Source organism: Carettochelys insculpta, chromosome 32 (genome assembly GCF_033958435.1).
Source record: "Carettochelys insculpta isolate YL-2023 chromosome 32, ASM3395843v1, whole genome shotgun sequence".
Classification (NCBI taxonomy): Eukaryota; Metazoa; Chordata; order Testudines; family Carettochelyidae; genus Carettochelys; species Carettochelys insculpta.
In genome coordinates this window covers 12,612,152-12,636,627 of record NC_134168.1, presented here as the reverse complement: position 1 = coordinate 12,636,627, position 24,476 = coordinate 12,612,152, and the positions used below count along the sequence as shown (strand labels likewise).

The 24,476-nt window shown below is 53.9% G+C and overlaps 1 protein-coding gene across 1 annotated transcript; it reads right to left on the bottom strand.

Annotated features, from left to right (window-relative positions):
* Nucleotides 1-379: 379 nt before the first annotated feature.
* Nucleotides 380-3,752, bottom strand: LOC142004979 (olfactory receptor 10A2-like). The gene is made up of 2 exons (XM_074982653.1): nucleotides 3,737-3,752; nucleotides 380-1,185 (listed from the first exon to the last, which is right to left on the bottom strand). Exons 1-2 carry the CDS (start codon nucleotides 3,750-3,752, stop codon nucleotides 380-382), a joined length of 822 nt encoding a protein of 273 aa, XP_074838754.1.
* Between the last annotated feature and the right edge of the window lie 20,724 nt (nucleotides 3,753-24,476).

The window sequence follows — 24,476 nt, the reverse complement described above, 5'->3', positions numbered from 1 at the left end:
CTTGTTCAATTTAGACACAATTTCACATGTGACTGAAGCAGAGTGCTTTGGCTGCACATGTAGCATGAAAAATATCGTAATTGTCATGGGGAATATCTCTTACTGGAACAAGTATTTTATGAAGAAATGTGTGTATAATGCATTGCAGATCAAATGGAGAAAAGTAGCATCGTAACAGAAAGAGAGAAAGAAAGAAAGAAAGAAAGAAAGAAAGAAAAGGGGGTAAAGATCTTCTCAAGGATGCGAATTGTCCTTTTCCCCCTGAGGCAGAAACTGAAAAAAAAATCTGGAAAAAGAAAATTCCAAAATATTGAAACAGCAACAGAGAACCCCTACAGAGAACCCCCCTCCCTGGTTGTACCCCATTACAGACGTTCACTCATGACAATTGGTTTCTGAAAGCAACCACTTTACGAATCCCTTTCCGCAGGGACTGTTGGACCTCCTTGTTCCTGAGGCAGTAGATGACAGGGTTGATCAAGGGAGTCAGGACTATGTAGAAGAAAGAGAACATTTTTTGTAGGGCCTTGGGTGTGTTGGCTGTTGGAACCACATAGACACTGATCAGGCACACGTAGAAAACGGTCAGCACAATGAGGTGAGAGGAGCAGGTGGAAAAGGCCTTTTGCTTCCCGGTGGTGGACGGGATTCTCAGGATGGCGGCGATGGTACAACTGTAGAACGCCATAGTCAGCAGCAAGGGGACAAGTGACCCAATGGCAGCAATAACAGATATCAGCAGTTCCACAGTGCGGGTGTTCTCACAGGACAGCTTTATGATGGGTGCATAATCACAAAAGAAATGGTCAATTTCTTTGGAACCACAGAATGGCATTTCAAACAAGAAAGAGTTTCCTATTATGGAGAACCCAGGGCTGATTATCCAGGACCCTGCCACTAGCTGGCCACACACCCGGCCGTTCATCAGAGCAGGGTAACGCAGGGGATGGCATATCGCTAAATACCGGTCATAAGACATGACCGCCAGCAGCACAATTTCTACAGTGGAAAAGCAACCAAAGAAACACAATTGCACAATACAAGCCTTAACAGGAATGGGTGCGTCCCTAGTCAGGAGACTGGCCAGCAGCCTGGGCAATAAGGTGGAGGTGTAAATGATCTCCAGAAAGGACAAGTTCCCTAATAAGTAGTACATGGGGGTGTGAAGGTGCCGATCAGACACAACTAGTGCAATGATGAGGCCATTCCCAGCCACAGTTGCAATGTAGGTCACCAGAAACAGCAGGAAGAGAAGGGGCTGCAGCTCAGGGCCATTCCCAAATCCCAAGAGGTTGAATTCCACGATGACTGTTTGATTTCTTCCTTCTGCTTTCTCCATGGTGCGTATCTGCAAAAAGAAAACCATGAAGTACTGATGGAGCGCGCACGGTCAGGCTGTGCTGTCAGCTGTACTGGCAGAAACTTCACATCACAGCTTCTCAACATTGCAACAACGAAGTTGTCAAGAATCAAAGGAAGACACATGCTGAGCTTCCAATGTGGTCAGAAGAAGAGCACAGGAACCCAGTGAATTACACCCGTCTCCCTTCACTCTCCCTCAACCTCTGCTGCACTTGAAATCCCACAGTAGGGCCGGGATTCCAACACATCTTTCTGGTATCTGTGCCACAGTGAGACTTGGAGAAGACAAAACTCAGAAATCGTTGGCTTGCAAACGAGAGCTATTCCGAGTTCAAACACGAGCATTGGAAATAGCTTTGTCGTGGTCCTGTCATCTCTCCAAATGGAGAGGACATATGAAAAATCCCCCACTGGGCAGTGGAAGCTGTTTTGAGTTACCCACTAGCCCTGCAGCCGGGAGGTTAAGTTCCCAGGTTGGGCAGAGGAGCAAATGAGCGGTTGACAATAGCAGTGGTGAGAACAGGGCAGCACAAGCGGCAGTGTGGGACAGGCACTGTGTCCCTATCTAAGCACTCAGATTGGCTTGTGCTTGGGCATGTCGCCTGTGCTGCCAAGGCTACGCTGCTATTTTTAGCCCAGGTGCTCATTTTGCCTTTGTGTCAACTGGAGCTGGGAATTTCATGGCCCAAGTGAAGTGCAGGTCGAACCTCTATAATCCCAAACTCTCTCAGTCAGCAAAATCCATCACCCAGCGTGATTTTATGGAGCTGGACGACCCCTTGTCGTGGTCGTAGCCAGGTTTCCTGTGGTCCCATCCATTTCCTTCCAGCCACCAGTCCTGGCTCTCGGTGCTCTGTGCTGTCATTTAGCTGTAATTTACCCCGTGTGTCTTCCAAGAGCCCCGTAAGCAGAGGAAGTGTTGGTAACGTGCTAGACAATATTGACCTGCCATGGTCTGGCAAATTCTCTCATTCGGCACCGGACAGTTCAAGAAGGTGCCGGCCGAGAAAGATTCAACCTGTATAGACATCCCCCCCTGTGACATACACCAAAAGTCTCAACAGCCTGTGGTTTGTATGAAAGTCTGTCCAGCTGTCCTCTGTCATGTATATACGTTTGTGTTAGTTTGTCTGTCTTTGAGGGTGTCTGTCTGTCTGTTTGTCTGTGTGTCTGTCTCAGCTTCTTGCTCATCTCACTTTCAGCAGGATAAGTTGCACGAGCCTCCTCTCGTGTACGTGAGCACAAGTGATGTTGACATCTAACCACATACGAAGAAATAAAGTGTGATAAAAAGGAAAATTCCTCAAGAGAGAAATAAAATGAAAATAGACCCAGAGAAAACAGGAGGGAGCAACACACGGAGATAAAATAGCGAGAAAGAGAGTGAGCGTGTGCGTTTGTGTGAGAGAGAGGTTGCTGTATCTCCAAATGCGAAGAACAAGAAAATAGATACGTGTTTAAAGAGAAGTAGCCGAGCCGTGATGTTAATGCAAAGGCCTCAGAGCCCGTAAATCTGCAATCACCTGCTTGTTTTTCCCTGTATCACTTGTTGATAAGTCCTTATTGCCTGCTGCTATCGTAACTGACTTACAATGCACCTGATCCAGCTCTGGCTTCCCCATGAGCAGAAAAGGATCACTGAGAGAAGTGCAAATAGAAATCTAGAAAACACAAACACACACACACACAAAGAAGAAAGAGCATTGTATTGGTGGAATAATTCTACAAGCAATCAACACATGTGGTGAATACTGGAGTGCATGCACAGATTGCAAATAAACTGGATTGATTCATGGAGAATGGCTAGGAGCTGAGAATGGGTGAGAGGAAATGGATCACTTGGGTCATTTCTACACCACAAAAATAACTTCAAAGTAACTTTGTTACTTTGTAAGCTACTTTGAAGTAGAGCATCTGGACACACCCTACTTTGAACTTTTAATGGAGTAAAGACTTGAAACTTGGGCTCCCTACTTTGAAGTTAATTTTGAAGTCAGGGGAAAATGTGTGTAGACTCTCTGCTGGCGACTTCAATGTTGTGCCCAACTTCAAAGTTGGCTTTGAAGTTCCTTCCTAGTGTAGCTGAACCCTTGATGATCACCTGGTCTATTCACTCCTTCTGGGGCACCGAGCACTGTCCACTGTCAGAAGAAAGGACACTGCAGTATATGGACCTCGGATCTGACCCTCTACGTTCTTAAGGGGAGATCCGTGTGTTCCTCATTATTCTGCATGTTTTGCTATGAACAACTGAACTTTTTCTCTTTCCCCTGGGGTTGGACAAGCAGTGATGTTCTTTCAGACTCGGCACATGCTGGAGCAGGTCTTCATCTTTTCTAAATCTGATTACTTCATTGTCACTGTGCTGTGTTACCTTTCCCATCGATCATCTAGTGCCAGCTGCACCCTCGTCCTCACCCTTCCTTCAGATATTCTGAGCTAAGATTATAATCTTTACCATCTATTTTCCAGTTATTCCTCCCATTGCTAGTCCTCACTGCCCACAGGAAATGGAGCTCTGCGCTCCTACTGCCTGGCTGGGCTTTATTGCTCATCTTGGGCTATTTTGTTGTCATTCCCTTGCATGGAAAAGAACTGCTTCCAAACTGAACATAACAGAGTCCAAAGAATTCCTGATCCCTAAGACGAAGCAATAGAAGAAAGGGAAAGTCTCATCTGAATGGAAATTAATTCAGAGAGTCCTTTTGATCTCAAATGAAATCTGTGTTCATGGGATAAGTATTGCAGAGGGAGCCGTGTTAGTCTGTAGCTTTGAGAACAACAAGAATTCTTGTGGCACCTTACAGACTAACAGATATTTTGGAGGATAAGGATAAGCCACAGAACAGGTCTTTGCCCAGGAAAGCTCATTCTCCAAAATATCTGTTAGTCTATAAGGTGCCACAAGACACCTTGCTGTCGATGGGATGTGTGAGCTGAGCAGAGCTCCTAGAACAACAGAAAACAAGGACCACTGGCAGGTCTATTTTACAAAAAGAGGAAAATTGAAATACTCACAAGGAGAAACCAATTGTGAGATAAATCTCCCAGTTCAGTATGAATTCTCTGGTGCCAAACGGAGGCTAAGAAGACCCCTGAGCTGCCACAGGACCAAAATTCCAGTCCTCTTTTGTGTTCGCTCAGGCAGGGACACGCCCAGCTGCAGTTACACACAGAGTCTCTGAGCAGCTCTGGTGGTAACCAAGAAAGGAAAAGCTCCAGCTCCCTGCCTAGGAACTGCGACTGCCCTGCCCGGCCCTGCTCAAAGCACCGACCCAGAGGAACTTGTAACCGGCTTTGCCTCTCCCTCTGCGTGCAGAGGATTAGCCACAGGTGTGTGACCAGGCTGGGATTCTGCCCTTGATATTCCATGTAGAGACACACGGCTTAGGTTAAACTACACCCACATTCACTTGCTACTGACGGTTGATTTTCTGGGCTAGCAAACAGATCGAAGCAGGTTCACCGGCAAACCCACCAAGAGGCACAGTGAGCGTAAGGCCCCAGTTAGATGGATTATGGATTAGCAGGTTCTCACCCTGACTGTTGATACCAGGAAACTGGCAGAATGGCCAGGCACGAGCTGCAGCTGATTTGCGGTTTGTGTTTCTCAGGTGCCCACAGACAGGCTGAGATCCCTTTAGTCGGGTTCAGCCCTTCCCCCCAGTTTAGCCTTATTTCTCACCTCTTTCCAGGAGTCCTCTTGTGTGGGCCGTGAAGAGGAAGTGAGTAGCTGAGTCCCTCCCTTTTATAGCTTCAGTGCAGGGCAGGAACGCTTTGTTTCCAGTCTTGGGTCTCAGACCAGCGGGTGGAAAAACATCGATTTGTTAACACGGCGCCCAGGGTTCTGGGATTTCATTACCTGCCCCTGTAGACTCACAGCTGCTGTTATTTACAGGCTCTGTGGGGAGTTGCCGGGAAGGCTCACCCGGGGGGGGTAGGAGCTTCCCCTAAGGCCCATCATGCTCCCTAAAGCTGTGGGGGCTGCTCCAGCATCTAACTGTAGGTCTGTGGGCTCCAGGGCTGATCTGTAACACTGGGCCCAACGTCACTGTGTCCTGAAGACCTCAGGGGCCGGATCAAGTCCCCGTCTGGTCCCAGTCCCAATCCCAGAACCGGCTGTTGGGGGTAGAGGCTGGTGCCGGGCCAGGTCCCCACCACAGCCCTAGACACTGAGGGGGGCTTTGCCCCAGGAGCGATGCACTCAGGGACAGTGGGACTGGGCTCTGGGGACAGGTGGGCACACTGAGGCTGGTCCACTACCAGTGATGGGGCCATGGTACAATGGCCTGAGCCCCTGCTGGGGGGAGCTCTGGGGCTCCAGCTGCAGCCTGGCCTGTGGGTGTGGGAGGGGGACAGGATCCCTCTGCCTGGCCCAGGCACATGTGTCAAAGCTACCAAATGACTCTTCACTCTTTGCCAGCATTTAGACAGGGGGCAAAGACCCACTTTGTTAAATGTGCGTCGTGGAGATTCCAGAGGTCTAATTATACAGGTTCCCGGAAAAGGGGGTGTCTGGAGCTGACAAGGTGGAGTCAGTCACAGGGAGGGCGCGGACCCCGTCCAGAAGCTAATGGGAGGTGTGAACATCAAGAGAGGAGAAGCTGTTTTTGTGGTTGACCAGCCACTCCCCATCTCTCTTCAATTCTTTGTTCACGGTGCCAAATTTGCAGATGAATTGGAGCTCGGCAGTTGCTCTTTGGAGTCTGTTTTGAAGTTTTTTTGTTCTAGGACTGCGACTTTTAAATCTGTGACTGAGTGTTCAGGGAGACTGAAGTGTGCTCCGGCAGGCTTGTGTGCGTTACTCGTCCTGATGTCTGATCTGTGTCCATTTATTCTTTTGTGCACAGACTGACCAGGTTGGCCAATGGACATGGCAGAGGGGCATTGCTGGCACATAAGGGCCTATATTCCATGAGTAGATGTGCAGATGAATGTGCACCTGACGGTGTGGTTGATGTGTTGGGTCCTGTGATGGTGTCGGGGTGGAGATGTGGAGGCAGAGGTGGCAGCGAGGTTTGTTCCAGATTTAGAGTTACTGTGTTGTGGTCTATAGTAGCTGGTGAGGATTTGTTCCAGGTTGGCAGGCTGTCGGTAGGCGAGGACTGGCCTGCCTCCCAAGCTCTGTGAGAGAGAAGGATCATTGTCCAGGATGGGTGGTAGATCACCAGTGATGCACTGGAGAGGTTTTAGCTGGGGGCCGTGTGTGATGGCCAGTGATACTCTGTTATGTTCTTTGTTGGGTCTGTCATGTATCTTGTGGCTTCTGGATACCCATCTGGCTCTGTCGATCTGTTTCTGCACTTCCTTAGCTGGGGGTTGTAGTTTTGGAAAGCTTGGGAAAGGGCTTGTGGGAGTCTGAAGGATTGGAGCAAATGCGGCTGTACCTTAGTGCTTGGCTGTGTACAATGGATCGTGGGGTGTACCCTGGATGGAAGCTGGAGGCACGTCGGTCAGACATGGAGGTGAAAGAGATGCTTGGAGACCCCTCCCCACTCCTCAGCCAGAGCCAGGGGACAAATCAATGCGCACTGACAAAGAAAGAGCAGATCAGTAGCACTTTAAGGACTAACAAAATCATGTCTGAGTTGATGAGCTTCAGATCTGAAGAAGTGGGTCTGTCCCACGAAGCTCATCACCTCAGACATGATTTTGTTAGTCCTTAAAGTGCTGCTGGACGGCTTTTTGGTGTCGATCGTATATAGACTAGCACGACTGTCTCTCTGTTACAGTGCGCACTGCTGTCACATTTGACGGAGAACCCCGCCCCAAAAGGGGTTGTGCCACTGCCTGTCCTTCAACACTGGTGTCCTGAATGCTCTGCAAAAAAATAAAATAAAATAAAATATTAACACACCACAGGCAGCGTCCTGAGTATGTGTGTGCTGAGTTTTCTGCGTTGTCCCAGCCTTGCCTCTGGTCACTGAGTGGGTGGGCTTCCCATGGTCTTTTTGGGCAGGCAGTGCCTTCCCTGGCCTATGTTACCTACTGCCCATGTTCACCCTGGTCCCTGTCACTCACTTATCCGTTGCACGAGTGATCCCTGCGTCTTGCCTCGGCCTAACATTTCTCAAAAGCAGTGCTCTGCTCTGTTCAGCCCTGGTGTAGACCATTCAGAAGCACAGCATGGGACATTTGCTCCTGTAAAGAGACAAAAAGCCCAGGCTATGACTTTGACTGCCATGGACCAACTCTTCCACTCTGAAAGGGCCGTGAGTTGGGTTGAGAGGAACAGTAGAATAATATCAGAGAGGAGCCGTGTTGGTCTGTAGCTTTGAGAACAACAAGAAGTCGTGTGGCACCTCATGGACTAACAGATAGTTTGGAGCAAAAGCTTTTGTGGGCAAAGACCCACTTAATCAGATGTGTTCAAATATTCATTAGAAGAATAGAATCGTAGACTCCTAGAGCTGAATGAGAAATCAGGAATTCATCAAGACCAGCCCCCTGCTCACAGCAGGGCCAACCGTGACGAACAAAATTCTTGTGTGTAAGTTAAGGCAGTATGGATTGGATACAGGGACTGTAAGGTGGATAGAAGCTGGCCAGGTGGTCGGGACCAAAAGGCCGTGATCACTGGCTCAATGTCTGGTTGGTGGTCGGTTTCTCGTGGATTGCCCCATGGATCAGTTCTGGGGCTGACAGTTTTCAACATCTTTACTAATTATCTGGAGGAGGGGATGGATTGCACCCTCAGCACATTTGCAGGTGACACTGAGCTGGGGAAGAGAGTAGGGTGAGTCCACATCTGGAGTACTGGATCCAGTTCTGGGCCCCACAGTACAGAAAGGATGTGGATACATTGGATCAGGTCCTGTGGAGAGCAACCGAAATGATGAGGGGACTGGAACACGTGACGTATGAGGAGAGGCTGAGGGATCTGGGTATACTTAAGTTGCAGAAGAGAAGAGTGAGGGGGGATTTGGCAGCAGCCTTCAAATTCCTGAAGGGGGCTCGAAAGAAGATGGAGAGAGGCTGTTCTCAGTACTGAGATGGCAGAACAAGGGACAAGAGTGGGAGGTGCATGTTAGACATTAGGGCTACGTCTGCACGTGAAGCCTACATCGAAGTAGCTTATTTCGATGTAGCGACATCGAAATTGGCTATTTCTATGAATAACGTCTACACGTCCTCCAGGGCTGGCAACGTCGACGTTCAACATCGACGTTGGGCAGCACCACATCGAAATAGGCGCTGCGAGGGAACGTCTACACGCCAAAGCGGCACACATCGCAATAAGGCTGCCAGGCACAGCTGCAGACAGGGTCACAGGGCGGACTCAACAGCAAGCCGCTCCCTTAAAGGGCACCTCCCAGACACACTTGCACTAAACAACACAAGATCCACAGAGCCGACAACTGGTTGCAGACCCTGTGCATGCAGCATGGATCCCCAGCTGCAGCAGCAGCAGCCAGAAGCCCTGGGCTAAGGGCTGCTGAACACAGTGACCATAGAGCCCCGCAGGGGCTGGAGAGAGCGTCTCTCAACCCCTCAGCTGATGGCCGCCATGGCGGACCCCGCTATTTCTATGTTGCGGGACGCGGATCAGCTACACGTGCCCTACTTCGATGTTCAACTTCGAAGAAGGGCGCTATTCCCATCCCCTCATGGGGTTAGCGGCTTCGACGTCTCACCGCCTAACGTCGATGTTAACATCGAAATAGCGCCCAAAACGTGTAGCCGTGACGGGCGCTATTTCAAAGTTAGTGCCGCTACTTCGAGGTAGCGTGCATGTGTAGACACGGCTTTGGAAAACTATTTCACCAGGAGGGTGGGAACCACTGTGATGTATTGCCTAGAAAGGTGGTGAGATCTCCATCCCAAGAGGTTTTTAAGTCCCAGCTTGACAAAGTCCTGGCTGGGATGATTTAATTTGGGTTGGTCCAAACAAGACTGGACTAGATGACCTCCTGATGTCCCCTACAGCCCTAGGAGTCTATGATTCTATGACTAAATCATCCCACCCAGGGCTTTGTCAGCCAGAACTTAAAGAGATCTCGGGATGAAGGCTCCACCACCTCTCTAGGTCACACATTCCAGTGCTTCACCAGCCTCTGAGGGATTTAGGTTTTTTTCGTAATATCCAACCGACACCTCCAACATTACAATTTGAAACCATTGCTTCATGTTCTGTCATCTGTCTCCGCTGAAAACACCCTCTCGCCATCCTCTTTGTACTCCAACTTCAAGTATTTGAAGGGTGCTATCTATTGTCCCCTCAGTCTTCTCTTCTGGAGACTAAATCAGTCTAAATCCCACAGCATTGTCTCGTAAATCATGTGCTCCAGCCCCCCGATCATTTTGGTTGCCCTCTGCTGGACTCTCTGGAGTGTGCCCACATACTTTTTGGAATGGGAGGGGACCCACAATTAGACACAATATTTGAAATGTGGCCTCACCCGTGTCAAATAAAGGGGAATAATCTCTTCCCTAGCTCTGCTGGCATTGTCCCTAATAAAGAGCCCAGTATGCCATTAGCCACCTTGTTTCTTTGTTTCTAAGCTCTCTCTGAAAGGAAGGTTCAGAATGTGAGAACCCCCACGTGAAGCCATCCCAAGTGCGTCTTCCTGGGGTAAGGGACTTTTTTTTTTTTTTTCGCATTTTGGTGGTGGCAGCTACTGCCCAGGGACAGGAAATCTGTGACCTTGGGGAGATTTTTTTTTTTAAAGAAGAGCATTGCAGGAAAGTTATTTTGTAAGATTTTGTGGGACCCCAATTTCTGCAATCAGAGTGTCAGAGTGGGGGGCAGGCCTGACACAGATACCAAAATAGCTGCCCAGGTCTAAGAAACGCATCCATTGGCTTGAAACGCTTTTGGAGGGAGCGGGCGTGCTATTCCGACATCCCTGAACACTTTATTGCAGGAGGAGTACAGGGGTGCCTTGACATTGGGCTTTATTTTGGCATGTGGCACCAGTGAGACAAAGCCACATGCTGTCATGCAGACAAAGCCTGTGAGAATGAGCTTATCACCCATTTGGAAAGAGCAGGAAGACAGGCAGAAGTGATGGACTCAGGCAGTATCAGGGTATTTTGCAGAGGCATTTGAGAAGTTTGTACACCCAAAGCCTTTGACTTTCAAATGCATTTGGGAGCCACATTCACTTCTGGTCCTTAAAACTCGTCCACTCTGAAAGTGCCCTGAGTTGGGTTGAGATGAACAATCGCTGAGGGACTTTTACACCCTTTCACAGTTACCATTCAATATTAATTACCATTAAACAGACGAGAACGGCTTCCTCTCTGGTACTAGTAGAACAAACCCGGTTGGGACAGGAAGTGTTTCGAAGGAACAAAATCATTGATTTGAATTTCATTCTGGTTGTACAGAGCAGGACTGTGGCTGCTCCCTTCGCTCTAGGGACTGAACTGCCCTGACAGCAGGTCCTACCATGGGAGAGGGAAGCAGGCAAGTCCCCAGGCCCGCAGGCGGAGCGACCCCACGGCACAGCGCCAGCAGCGGGTGTATTGTCGGAACAGGGGAATCCCACTCCTCCAGCCACGTATTTCTGCTCCTTTCGCCCTTTGCTAAACGCCCCTCAGATCCCTTGTCAGCTGCCTGGGCTCTAAGCTGGACAGAGCCTCTCCAGGCGCTTTGTCAGCCCTGCTCCCCTGCTCGGAAAGTTTTCCGCTTCCCCCAGGGCCCTTTACTTGAAGTCAAACAGCCTCTAGAGCCTGAAGAGCCCCTGCTCAGAGAGAAGTGTCAGAGAGGGGCCGACTGAGTCTGTATCTTCAGAAACAACAAGAAGTCCTGTGGCACCTTATAGACTAACATGCTCAGAGGGGCACTAATAGGGCCGTTCCTGATCAAGGAGAGCATGTCCAGCACTGGACTGAGACTCACCAGGCCTGGGCCTATCACTTTCCTGCCTGGTGACTTTAGGCAAGGCCATGCCCCTTTCTGTGCCTCAGTTTTTCCACCTGTAGAATGGGGATAATGAACCTGGGAGTCAGTCCTAACTGTGTGACAGAGCCTCCAGAAGGCCAAGAGTCCAGCTGAGGATGTACAATACACTCTAGCAAGAGAAGGGGCCTTAACAGCAGCGCCCTTGTGTCCACGCCAGGGCTTAGACCAGTGTCTGGTTAACACCTCTCCGCTTACACTGGTCTGTATGCTGAGGACTGAAGAGCTGGGTGGGGCCGAGGGAGCAGCCCCTGGGGCATTGCTGCCCAGCCTGCTCTGCCCCAGACCCAGCTGCCATCAGGTGGGGCTCCAGGGGATCCCTCCAACCTCCAGAGGGGCCGGCCAGGGCCAGGACACCAGCCTTTGGGGGGAGGGGTGGGGTGAAAGTGACATTACAAAGGCCTGTGGCAGGACCTCAGCCTATTGGAGGACAGGGATGACCTCACAGAGAGACCCTGACAACAGCCAATCAGGACAGAGGCGCGAGGCGGGGACAAGCTCAGAGATTCCCGCGGCTTGGCAGCAGCCGGCGCCTCCCCAGGGTCTCTGCGGGGGCCGGAGGGAGAACTGGGACCGACGGGCGGGGCAGGAGGAGCCTCGTGGGCGTTTTCTCCTTCCCTGCGGCCGGTGGGGCTGGGCCCGGGGAGAAGGTGGGAGCCTCCGAGGGGTTTGGAGCCTGCTCGGTCTGGTTCCCCTTCGCCCCTTTCCCTCCCTCTGGCTGCCCCCTCCTGCCTCCGCCCCCTTTCCCGGCCCCCCGCCAAGCAGGGTGGGTGGGGGCTGGGGTGGGGGCGGGAGGCCTCCCACGGAGCTGGGGCTGGCAGAGCGCTGGGAGCCGGCGGTGACCTGGGCCGGCCTTTTGCATGTTTTCAGGAGTGTCTTGAGGAGGAGGGAAAAACGTTGCTCTCCTGGGCCTCTGAGGGCAGGACAAGGAGCAATGGGCTGAACCGGCCCCCAGGGAGGTTGAGGTCGGACGTGAGGAAAACTCCCCACCTGGCCGGGTGGTCGAACACTGGAATAAATCGCCCAGGGGCTGTGGAATCTCCATCCCTGGAGACGTCTCAGGGCAGGTTGGACACACACCTGTCAGGGAGGCTCCAGCCGGTGCTGGGTCCTGGCGCGAGCGCAGGGGACTGGACTCGACGTTCTCTCGAGGTCCCTTCCAGGTCTCCTGTTGTGGGATTCACAGCCCAGACCGACCAGTCCCAGGCCAGCAGGGGCTGGGGGGTCGAGCTGCTTCTCTGCAGTTCCTGCCTTGGCGCAGTCCCCGAGTCTCTCTGGGGCTGTGTCTGCACTGCTGCCCTCCTGGGGAAGAGGAAATGCAAATGAAGTGCTCATTAGCATATGTCACACTCTCATTTGCATGTCCCCATCAAACACTTTTTGCAAAAGAGGCTTTTTTGCCAAAAAACCGCACTGGACACGCGGCCATTTTGTGCAAAACTCATGTAAACCTGGGACCCCCCATCCCCCCCCTTCCCCTGCAGGCTCTGCGCGGCCTGGTCTGGCCTCGGGCCGGCCCTGCGGGGGACCTGCGGCAGAGCCCCAGAGGGCACCAGGACAGCTGGGAGGGGAGCGTGGGGGTGGGGGGGCAGTTTCCCTGGGGGAGCGGCGGAGCCCGGCTGTAACTCACCCCCACCCGCACTGCCCGCGAGTGACCTCTGAGCCGGCTCCCGGACCCCGGCGTGGGCCAGTCTGTTTGGGTCCATTCGGGTCTCCCAAAGCAGAGGGAGACGAGACACCTGGAGCAGGGGCTGGGGGACGGGTGAGCCGCGTGGGGTAATTGTCTGCACTCCCGGCGGCGGCAGTAAGGGAAGTCAATGGGCAGGGAAAGCCGGGGTCCTGGCCAGTGGCTCCCACCCTCCCGCTCACCCCTCCCTCCGTCGCTGGCAGGGCGAGAGAGGCGGCAGGGGGCGTTCACAGCTCCTTGTCTGGCACCAGCAGCACCGGGCTGGGCTGGCTGGACTCTGTGCAGGGCGGCGAGGCGAGGCCAGGGCTTGCAAGGGGCTCGTCCCGACTCAGCCCCTCCAAGTCCCAGTGGGCATCTGGCAGGACGGTCCCTGTCCCATTGCTCTGCTGAACTTCTACTGCTCAGTGGTGAGGCCCTCTGGGCCGGCCACCCAGCTCCATTCAGCACCAACAGCCCCTCCCACTCCAAGTGGTGAGAATCAAACTGCTCCACCCAGCATTACCATGCAGCCACCTCTAGGGTTGGACGTGACAGCTGCCTGACAGTGCACTGCAGTGCTGCCCCAGAGTCACTGCCCCAGTGCAGAAATGCAGCCACTTCTGGGGTGGGGCAGAGGTGCTATATAACAGCACCCAGCAACGCCGCCGTCCACTGCAGCATGGGGGTGAGAAAGACTCCATGGCTGGTGAATGGCAGGGTGGGGCCATTGCCTGAGGACAAGGGCTGAACCTCACCCCTGCTTTCCTCTCTGCGGATGGAATCTCCCAGCCGTAACCTCCCGGGGAGACAGATGGGGAAACAGGCCCAGACCTGGGGCAGGGCCTCAGCCAAGGTCGCCCAGCGAGTCACGGCAGGGCAGGGCTGGGCTGGAAGCCGCTGTCCTGTCTCAGCCGCAGCCCTTACCCACAGTACGATCCATCGCACACAGGTCTGTGCTGGGCCCGGAGTTCCCAGGGCAGCCGGCAGAGTCTGGCCCCTCTGCGTTCCCCACACCGGCAGCACGTAGCTGTCCCCCGCCCAGAGTCCCCGGCCGGCTCCGCTTTCTTGGGGCCAAGGGGCCGATGGAGGGGAGGACGATCCGGGCGCAGGAGATCAGCAGCCCCTGCGAGGAGCCCGAGGGACAGAGGTGTCAGCTGGTCCCTCCCATCCACAGTCTCCTGGCCCCCGGCGGCTGAGGCAGGAGCTGAGCCTCTCCCGGCGGCTTAGGGTGGAGCTGAGGCTTCGCAGGTGGCTGAGGCAGGTATAACCCTTCTGGGTCTGGTCTGATGTTGGCTCTTGGCCGTATCCTGTGCTGTGAGGGCCCAATCCAGGCCTGGCGCAGGCCAAGGCAGCTCCACCCGTTCCAGAGGTGCAGGGGGACCCACTTCCCCAGGGCTGAACTGGACCCTGGGAGGGGCTGGGGCAGTGGCTGAGCCTGGCTGGGGTGAGGGAGAGCGAATGGCCCAGGGGGTGTCGGGTAGGACAGGTCTTGGTGGAGGCCGAGACCCGCGGGAAGTGAGTTAGTTACACAGGAGGGAGGTGCGGAGGGAGAGCGGAGCAGCCGGCTTGTTCCACAAAAGTACCTCTGCCAGCCCCTCCGGCAGCCACAAGCCCCACAGGCAAACCCCCAGATTCTCCAGCTGCTCCACCCTGCGACCGACAGCCCCTGCTCTGGGGAGAGGTCATTGAAACTTGGGTCACCAGCTGCACCCAGCTTCTTCCGGCCCCAAAGGGTCCAGCCGCAGCCCCAGGTCAATCCAGGCTTGGCTCTCACCCAACCAGCACGCTGGGCCTGGCCTTCAGCATCCATGTGTACAGGTGTGTTAACACCGACAGACAGACCCGGGCAGAGAGTGGGTGGAGGTGGCGCATTCCAGACGTCCCCCACGGCCACTGATGCAGCCAGCCACGTCCTGTGCTGATGTCTTGCAAGTCTCTGAACACCCCCCACGGGGCGGGAGCCCAGGGGACACTGGCTTAGTTCCTGCAGCCTGGAGAACTGGGCGCTGGAGGACTGGAACCGGAACCCAAACTGGGAGCGAGGTGGTCACCGCCAGGGCATCTGATGGCTTTCCACAGGGAGGAGAACGTCCTTTCTCCTTCCCACAGGCACTGGCGGCTCAGAGTCACCCGACCCCGGTGAGCCGCTGTGGGAAACTGCCTTCGGTGGCTGGTTTCCCCAGCACGGCCCAGTCCAGTCACATGGCAGCTGGGATGGACGTCTGGGCGTCCGATTTCAATCCCATTGCTCAGCCCAGGCCACCTGACCCCTTGGGCTGCTGTGGACGACAAGTCCCACTTCCCAGCAGCCTGGTTTTCTCTCTCTCTCTCTCTCCCTCTCTCTCTGTGTGCGTGTGTGTGTGTGTGTGTGTGTGTGACACCCCCTCGTGTGACTCTCAGCACTCAGACATTTCTAACACAGCTACAGAGCCAATGTGTGTAACTTCTCACACGACCACGGCACCGACACACAAGTCACACCCAGCTTCAGGGCATCTCCAGCTTTCATCAGACCCCTCACTTGGCCCCCCAGCCCCAGGGTCGGTGCCGCTCTACACACCGGTGACAGAAATGGCTTCCACAGCCAGGGCACAGCTCCAGTCCCGGCACAGAGGTGCCCCTGCCCAGCTGGGCTGGCGTGGCCCTTCTCCCCACGGCGGGTGGGAACTTCTCCGGCACCACCGACCTCAGGGCCCCGGCGGCAGAACACCCCGGCTGCGATGTCGGCCCTGGGGCGCAGAGACTCTGTGGGGATGGGAACCTGCTCCAGGGCCGGATGAGTTCCACCAGCCCTGCCCCACGGAGCCCTCTGCCCCACAGTGCCTCCTGCCCCACAGCACCCTCAGCCCCACGGCTCCTTCTGCCCCCAAGCCGAGTTCCTCTCTGCCCCCGACCCGAGTTCCTCTCTCAGCTCTGCCTCCCCAGCACCCATCCCCATCCTGCCCCATGTCCCAGCCCTGATGCCTGAGGGGGCGGGGGAGGGGTGCAGGCATCCCCCAGAGGGGCACACGGGGACCCCCCGTTTAGCAATTGAAGCGCTGGAAGGAGCCCAAGGGGCAGTGCCCGTCCCGAGTGCTGCCAAGCACCACCTCTGGCTCTGCCCCTCCACCAGCCCCTCTCTGCCCTCCCCCAGCTCCTGCACCCCCCGCCCCTCGGGCTCCCGAGTCCCCCCAGGACGTCCCTGCGCGGCCCCCAGCCAGGAGCTGCACCCACCAGTGCTGCCCTGGGAGACGCGGCACTCGGGAGTCTGGTCCCTGCTCCGCTGGGTGGGTGTGGGGCACTGGCTGCCTGCCCCAGAGACCGAGGGGCTGCGCAATGGGCACCCACAGCCCCACAGAGCCCAGGACCCTCCGGCAGCCCTGGGAGTGAAAGCTGCCCCCAGCCCCACCAGAGATGCTCAGCCCCTGCCTCAGCCCCAGGGCAGAATGAGCCCCTCCCTCACCCCAGGGTAGGATCAGCCTCTGCCTCAGCCCCAGGGCAGGATCAGGTCCCGTCTTTGTCATCAGGACACCCAGAGCCTGCGGGACTCCCTGCTACAGGATGGGCTGGGTGGGGAGAGGGGGAGAAGTGGGGTGTGGGAGGGGCTGGGGGCTGGCTGGGGGCACCACAATTATCCCTCTTCCTTGCAGCTCTCTGCTTGAGACCCGCTCCCCTGCCCCTGGGAGCTTTCTCTTTTCTGAGTGAAAGGAGCCCAGGTCTGGCCGGCTCCCCCACAGCTCATGTTCTCTGCACCTTCCACCAGCCTTGTGCTCTTCTCCGCACCTGCTCCCCCTTCTCCACAGCCTTCTGCAAATGTGGGGCCAGCCCTGGGCACGAGCCCCACGGAGGCTGCTCAGCGCGGAGCCGGGGGGAAGGAATTGCTGCTCCTGGCTGGCTCCCAACACCTGGCAGTGCCGCCCACAAGCAGGTTGGCGCTTCTGGCAACGGTCTCACCCTGTTGACTCCTCTGGAGCTTGTGCTCCGCTCTGAGCCCAGATCCCTTTCTGCAGGACTCCTCCCTAGACAGCCACTTCCCCGGCTGGGTGTGACATGGATTGGGCCTTCCTCTGGGGAGCACTTTGCACTTGGCCTTATTCAGCTTCACCCTATTGACCTCAGGCCGTTTCTCCAGTGTGCCCAGATCATTCTGAATGACGACCCTGTTCTCCCTCCCAGCTTGGTATCACCTACAGACGTAAGCAGCGCACTCTCCACGCCCAGATCCACATCGCCGAAGATACTGAGCAGAGCCTGTCCCAAACAGACCCCTGCAGAGCCCCCCTTGTTCTGCCCTTCCAGCAGGGCTGTGACCCATCAATAACGACTCTCTGAGAACGGCTGTACAGCCAATTATGCACCCACCTTACAGCAGCCCCATCTCAGTTGTATTTGCCGAGTATATTGATAAGAGATCATGCTAGACCGTGTCAAATGCCTTCCTAAAACACAGGTGCACCACGTCCTCCCCTTCTCCCTTGTCCACAAGCCTTGTTATCCTGTCACAGAAAGAGAACCGATTGTTTGGACATGACTTGTACTTAACAGATCTGTGCTGGCTGTTACCCAGCCCCTGATTGTCTTGCAGATGTTTGCAGGTAAATTCCTTAATTGCTTGCTTTGTCCTTTCCTGGCACAGAAGTTAAACTGACTGGTCTGGAATTTCCTGGGTTGTTCTTATTTTCCTTTTTAGAGTTAAAGCAATGAGGGGTCCTGTGGCACCTCACAGACTAACAGGAATGTGTGAGCATGAGCTTTCATGGGTACAGAGCCACTTCCTCAGCTGCAGGTGCTCCACGAAGTGGGTCTTTGCCCACAAAAGCTCATACACACACATTTCTGTTAGTCTATAAGGTGCCACAGGACCCCTCGTTGCTTTTGCAGATCCAGACTAACACGACTTCCAGGACTTTTCAAAGACGATAGTGAAAGGCTCGGATATCTCCTCTTTCAGCTCCGCCAGTATTCTAGGAGGCATTTCATCAGGTCCTGGTAACTTGCAGACATCGAACATTTCTAGGTCATTTTTAACTTGTTCTTTCTTTATTTTATCTTCCATACCTACCCCCTCCCCACTGCGACTCCCCATGTTCCCCATTTCTCCAGCAGACTCCTTGGTAAAGACTGAAACAACGAGGTCACTAAGCAGCTCTGCCACTTTCAATTTTTGTTGGTATTATTCCTCCCTCCTCACTGCGCAAGGAGCCTGCCCTGACCTTGACCTTGCTCTTGCTTCTAATACACTGCTGGTGGGTCTGGAGGTACAACCAACCCCTTCTCACATCCTCCTGCAGTATCAAGACGGCCCCCAACCCTCTCCCTGTCAGCATCCCACATGGTATCGTCAGGAGCAAGGGGTAGTAAAGAAAAGAGCTTCGCACAGTCTGACCTGGGAAGGACATGGCCGGCGGAGGTGGGCCTGGAATGAAACATCTCTCCTTGGAGCTCTGTTTTCCTTTGACATTTCCAGTTTTGCAAGTTGAAAATCAGGACCATACTCTCACTAAACCTTTTCCTTTGGGGGTAGGGGGGGGGTTCCCAATGAATTATAAATCTGAGGAAACCATTGTGCCTTTCAAATTTCAAAAAAGAGAGACATTTTAAATAGTGGGGTAAATTGGCCACAAAAGTTTCTCTTCCATTTTCCAGACAGGACAAAGTCTTTCAAAAGAACAAAGAAGTTGAGAGTTGTGAGAAATTCAGTAAAATATTTACTAATTTCCCTTCACCAGGACCCCCACCACCCAATTTTGACTCACTCGACTTCTCAGTCTCTAGTTTCTCCAGTGGTGAGAAAAGCTGCTCTTCTGTACACTTTTTCTCAAGGCTCCTTTCACCTCTTTGTTCCTCAGAGTGTAAATTATGGGGTTCAATGCAGGTGAGATGATTGTGTTCAATAGGGAAATCAATAGGTCACTCTCTGTAGTGGAGCCAGTGTTGGGCACCAGGTAGGTCATAAGGGCCGTTCCATAGAACACAGTCACCACTGTGAGGTGGGAGGAGCAGGTGGAGAAGGCTTTACGCCTTCCCTCTGCTGATGGCAGCTTGAAGATGGTGGAGATAATGCGGACATAGGAGAGGAGTGTCAACAGGAAAGGGCACACGGTGAACAGAACTATCACCATACGGCCTACAGCCTTAATCATTGACGTGTCAGCGCATGCCATTTTCAACACTGGTGGAGCATCGCAGAAGAAGTGAAGGATGCGGTTGGAGCCACACAAGGGCAGGCTGAAAAGCCACGTGTTCAGAGGAACTCCCACCGAGGTGCCAGCAGCCCATGAAGCCCCCACGAGCAGAGCACACACCTGGCTGCTCATGATGGTTGTGTAGCGCAGGGGGTGACATATGGCCACGTAGCGGTCGTAGGCCATGGCTGCGAGGAGGCAGCATTCCGTGAGGGCCATGATGGCATTGACGTACATCCCCGCTGCACAAGCTGCAATGGAGATGGTCTTTTCCTCCACCAGGAGGTGAGCCAGCAGCTGAGGGACCACACTGCTGGTGAAGCAGATTTCCGAGGCAGACAGGTTCACCAGGAAGAAATACATGGGGGTGTGGAGGGAGGGGCTCAGCTTTATCAGCAGGATAACCAGCAGGTTCCCCATCAGGGTGAGCAGGTAGATGACCAGAAGCACCACAAACAGAAGGATTTGCAGCTCGTTAACGTACGAGAAACCCACCAGGACAAACACATCGAAGATGGTCTGGTTCCCCCCAGGGTCACTCTTGGAAGACGTCATCTGTAGGGGGACAAAGAGACCAGGTCTGAGGCACATCAGAAATGTGACTGCAAATTAAAACATTTGTCCTGGTTTCCTCCCTGTTGGGACCCTTCTGACTAACACCTGCTGAAATTTCTCTGTAAATAACAGCGAATGACCCGGCCTTGCTCAGGCTTTAAGCAGAGTCAGGGACATTTGGTTTGTGCATTTTGTTTGGGCTCCTCACTGTCACTGGGTTGAGATGTTCACTGTCTTCTCCTGTGCATATGAAGGTGAGTTTACCGGAGTTCTTCATTTTCATCTGATGGAAGAGCCGCTTGTTTCTGTCTCTGTGTTTCCAGTCCATGTTGTCTGTTCGTTGCATTTCCAACAGCTCTCGATTGGGCCGTTCTGTGCGAATGGGATGGAGCTGGACCTGACGGGGGTCTAATTCCCTCAGTGAATGTGGCGCTGTGTAAGTTGTTTCACTTCCAGTGAGAAAGTGCATTTCCTGCTCTGCGTCTCTGCTGCCTCGCTGGTCTGAAAGGTGTGGTGAGAAGGAATGGTGCGGTAGGTTGAGCCCATTGTTGTGGAACAGCCTGGAGCAGCCCAGGGGTGAAGGTAACAGCTGTGTCTTCTAAGTACTCTTGTATGGGCACCCCCACCACTTGGGGGGCTCCCCATGGGCTGTGTAATATATGTCAGTGGGGCTGGAGGTGGGTGGCTGAAGGCTGGGGACGAGGGAGTGTTGGGGCTTGGGACGGTGGAGGGGTAGAGGTGAGTGGTAGAGGAGGTGGAGCAGAAGATGGAAGCATTGGGGGACCAGGGCAGGGGGCAGAGGGTGATGCAGTGAGGACAGGGGGCTGTGGGGGAGGCCATGTTGTGTGTGGTGGTTAAGGGCAGGGGATGGGGGTACAGAAGACAGAGATTTTGGGGGGGACCAGGGCAGGGGGTGGGAAGTGCTGCGTGGTTGTGCACCAGGGAGATGATTATCGACAGGGAAGGGCCTGTGAGGACAGGGACGGGTCAGGGCAGAGGGTTTGCGGGGTGGGAGGGTCGGGGGTGTGGGCAGGAGCTGGCGGTGCAGATGTCACAGCAGGGTTTGGTGTGGGCGGTCTCAGGGCAAAGGTGGAGGGGGATGGAGTGAGGTGTGGGGGCTCAGGACAGAGGGTTGGGGGGGCGTTAGGGCAGGTGTTTAGGTGGGGGGGTCCTTGCCGGGATGTGATGGAGTATGTGCAGGGTCTGGGAGGGTTGGGGCAGCTCAGGGCAGGGGGTGGAGGGTGCCAGATGGAGGGTGAGGTGTGGGGGTCGGTGCAGAGTCTGGGGGTGAAAGTTTCACCGCAGCCGAGTTCCCAAATACGATTTCTCAAACAAGGGCACATTCTCCTCTCACTCGTATGTTAATGATACGAATAATCACACCAGTGCCCGGATTCCCCTGCAGTGACACCTCACACCAGCAAACGGACACTGCGGAGCCAAAACACGCTGGAAACCTTTTAAAACGGAGAAGACATTTAAAACACCCAGAGGATGCAGACACTTAATCTCCATGAAAATTGTGAAACTGTTGAGCAAAATCTGTCAGCTGCATTCAGTCTTTGGAAAAAAGACCTGAATTCAAGGGTTTTTTTATTTTTATTTTTTTGGGTACTCTCCAGACACTCCCAGGCATTTTCTCCTGGTTTTAAGTTTGCTCATTGGAAAAATAAGAGGGGTGAGGAAAGAAAGGGGAGAAAAATGAAGGAGAAGCTGAGAAAATAATTTTAATTTTTAAGTTTAATTTTATTTCATTTTTTGACTAATTGAAAATGTAAAGACTGAAAATTTTGACCCAGGATTCCATGACAGAAATATTTTGCTTTTAAAATTTCAGATCACTTTTTTAAAAAAATGACTAAGGATAGATCTTGTCATCCACAATTTGTTGACAGAATTACGTACTTGCACAGTCAATTGTTTCTGTAGAAAAATGTCAACTGCAGACAAGAGGGTGACATTGCTGTGAGAAACTCAGGAGAATGGTTTTGTGGGAAAGCCACTGACCTTGGGCTGCAGAGACCAAGATACAGTTTTTGTCCGACCAGACACAACTTGGCTACGTCGACACTAGAATCCTCTGTTGACAGCAGTTACTGCTGGAAGAGGTGTCCTGACAAAACTTCTACCCACAGATTGTGTCTGCACATAAAAGCAGCTCGATCTTTCAATCCGATCTGTCAACAAACCGCCCCCCTCCCCCGCCCCCGGAGCATCTACAAGGCTTTTTAACACATTTTGTACATAGACGCTTCACAGGGTTTGTCAACGACACCCAACAAAACCCCAGTTTTGTCGACGCAACTGTAGTGTAGCTGGAGCCCTTTTGTGCCCATAAACAATTCATGCCCCCTCCTGGTGTGCGCTCTTCCAAGGAGAATAATGAGGTAGATGACCAATTCCCCTTGATTCTCTCACTCCTGACCTCTCCAGGGCCCTTTAAGAACCACAGACTGCGACTCACTTTCCCTTTGTGAAACAGGGCGATGCTGCAGCTCCCTGCCTTGGTAGGAAGGCTCTGAGGGCCAGTCCCCTGACGACTGTGGAGCACTCAGGCACAAGGGCGAGGAGGTGGATCTCCTGGGGACAAAGGCAGTGAAAGGGGACAGGACATTGCTCACCACTTTCCTGTCAACCTCAGAGGCTGCCGAACTCACTGCAGCTGCTCAGGAGTGGAGGCTGAAGCCTCGCCCAAGGACTCAGCTCCATACAGCTGGATGTAAAAGCCTGAGCACCTCTGGGCTGAGCTAAGCACCCACAGCTGTTGGGTCAGCTGCTGGAGGAGACCCCTAAAGCTCCATCCAGGTGCCAGCCTATGAGCAGGAGAGAGACGCTCACAGGGATAGTACGGGATGCTCCTCAGCCCTTGTCGGACAGGTGGCTTTTGGACACTGGGGGCTGGCAGGTCCCAGCAGACAAAGGGTGTTCAGTGTCCAGCTCCCACTGAAATTCTGGGGCTTTGCAATTCCAGAGTAAAGCTGCGAGACAGCTACAGACGGGTAAACTTCTCGACAAGCAAGCAGCCGCCCGGGCAATCTCACTCTGGTTTTATCTGCAGCCCCAGATACCTCCCATCGCTCTTTCTCGGTTTCATTCTCACCACCACCTTGCCCCGGCATCTCTTAGCTGAGTCCTGCAGACCTGGTGTGGGAGAGCCAGAGGCACAAAAACCTCAGACCATCCTGGGAGCAAAGCAGCTGTGGTTTGTCCTTCCCCTATCTGCTGAGACTGCTCTGGGAACTCCAGGTAACATCTGGAGATCCCTTTGGAGGAGCACTCGCTCTGTGAGTGCCAGATGCTACCTCCCCGGCTAAGGCTGTTCTTTCCTGAGCAGTGCAGCCCTGAGCAGCTCTCATCTTAATGATAATAACCCGCCCCACCGTCGCACCGCACACTGTGTGAAGGAAAAGTCCGTACCTGCTGCGACTGGCCGTGGCTGTGACCTCAGAGCCGGCTGCCTCCCAACCATCGAGGGCATCCTGGGGTGTCCAAGCTGATCATTTCCGTCCTGGCCAGCAGACAAAGACAACCCAGTTCCAAAGAGGTGAGAGCCTCATAAATCTCCCCGTTAAGTGTTCACTAAGCCTGGTGCTGGGCGTGACGAGACGCTGAAATCCCCTGGAGCTTTACTGGGAACGATCACGAAAGTTGTTGCTCTGGAGCTCTGGGGATTCGCCCACAAGAGGCGTCGTTAGTAACTTTAGGAACTTTCCGCAGGCTGACTTTATGCCATGTGAAGAAACACTTAATTGGGTTGTTGTAACTCTGCTCCGTGCTGATGTCATTTGGTCACCGGCTAGTTCTTGTGCCACGGGAAGAAGTAAATAACTCTTCTCTATTCTGTTTCTCCATTGAGTAGAGGATTGTGATTTGCTTCGCTGACAGCAATTTCTCCTTTAGTCTTCCACGTGGAGAAAGTTAAACTGTTCCAGCCTTGGAAGTGTTTATTCTGAGCAATTGGCTGGAGTAGAAAATGTTCAGTTTCCCCAGGGAAAACCTGCTTTGCAACCAGAACAAACCCAGTGTGGGACAGGAAGTGTTGAGAAGGAACAAAACCATTGATCTGAATTTCATTCTGGTTGTACAGAGCAGGACTGTGGCTGCTCCCTTCACTCTGGGGACTGAACTGCCCTGACAGCAGGTCCTGCCATTGGAATGGGAACCAGGGGAGTCCCCAGGCCTGCAGGCAGAGCGACCCCACTGCACAGCACCAGCAGCGGGTGTATTGTGGGAATCCCACTGAGAGGGGCAGTAATATGGCCGTTCCTGATCAAGGGGAGGACGTCCAGCCCTGGACTGAGAATCAGCAGGTCTGGGCCCACCAGTTTCCAGCTTGGTGACTTCAGGCAAGGCCCCGCCCCTGTCTGTGCCTCAGTTTCTCCATCTGTAGAATGGGGATAATGGACCTTCTCTCCTCTGGAAAGTAGGTTGTGTGCTGCTGAAGAGATGACCTCAGAGTCAGTCTTAACTGTGTGACAGGGCCTCCAGCAGGCCGTGGTTCCAGCTGAGGACGTACAATACACTCTAGCAAGAGAAGGAGCCTTAATAGCAGCGCCCTTGTGTCCACGCCAGGGCTCAGACCAGTGTCTGCTTAACACCTCCCCGGTTACACTGGCCTGTCTGCCAAGGACTGATGAGTTGGGTGGGGCCAAGGGAGCAGCCCCTGGGACGTTACTGCCCAGCCCGCTCTGCCCCAGACCCAGCTGCCATTCAGTGGGGCTCCAGGGGATCCCTCCAACCTCCAGAGGGGCCGGCCAGGGCCAGGACACCAGCCTTGGGGGGGGGGGGTAGCAGTGACATCACAAAGGCCTGTGGCAGGACCTCA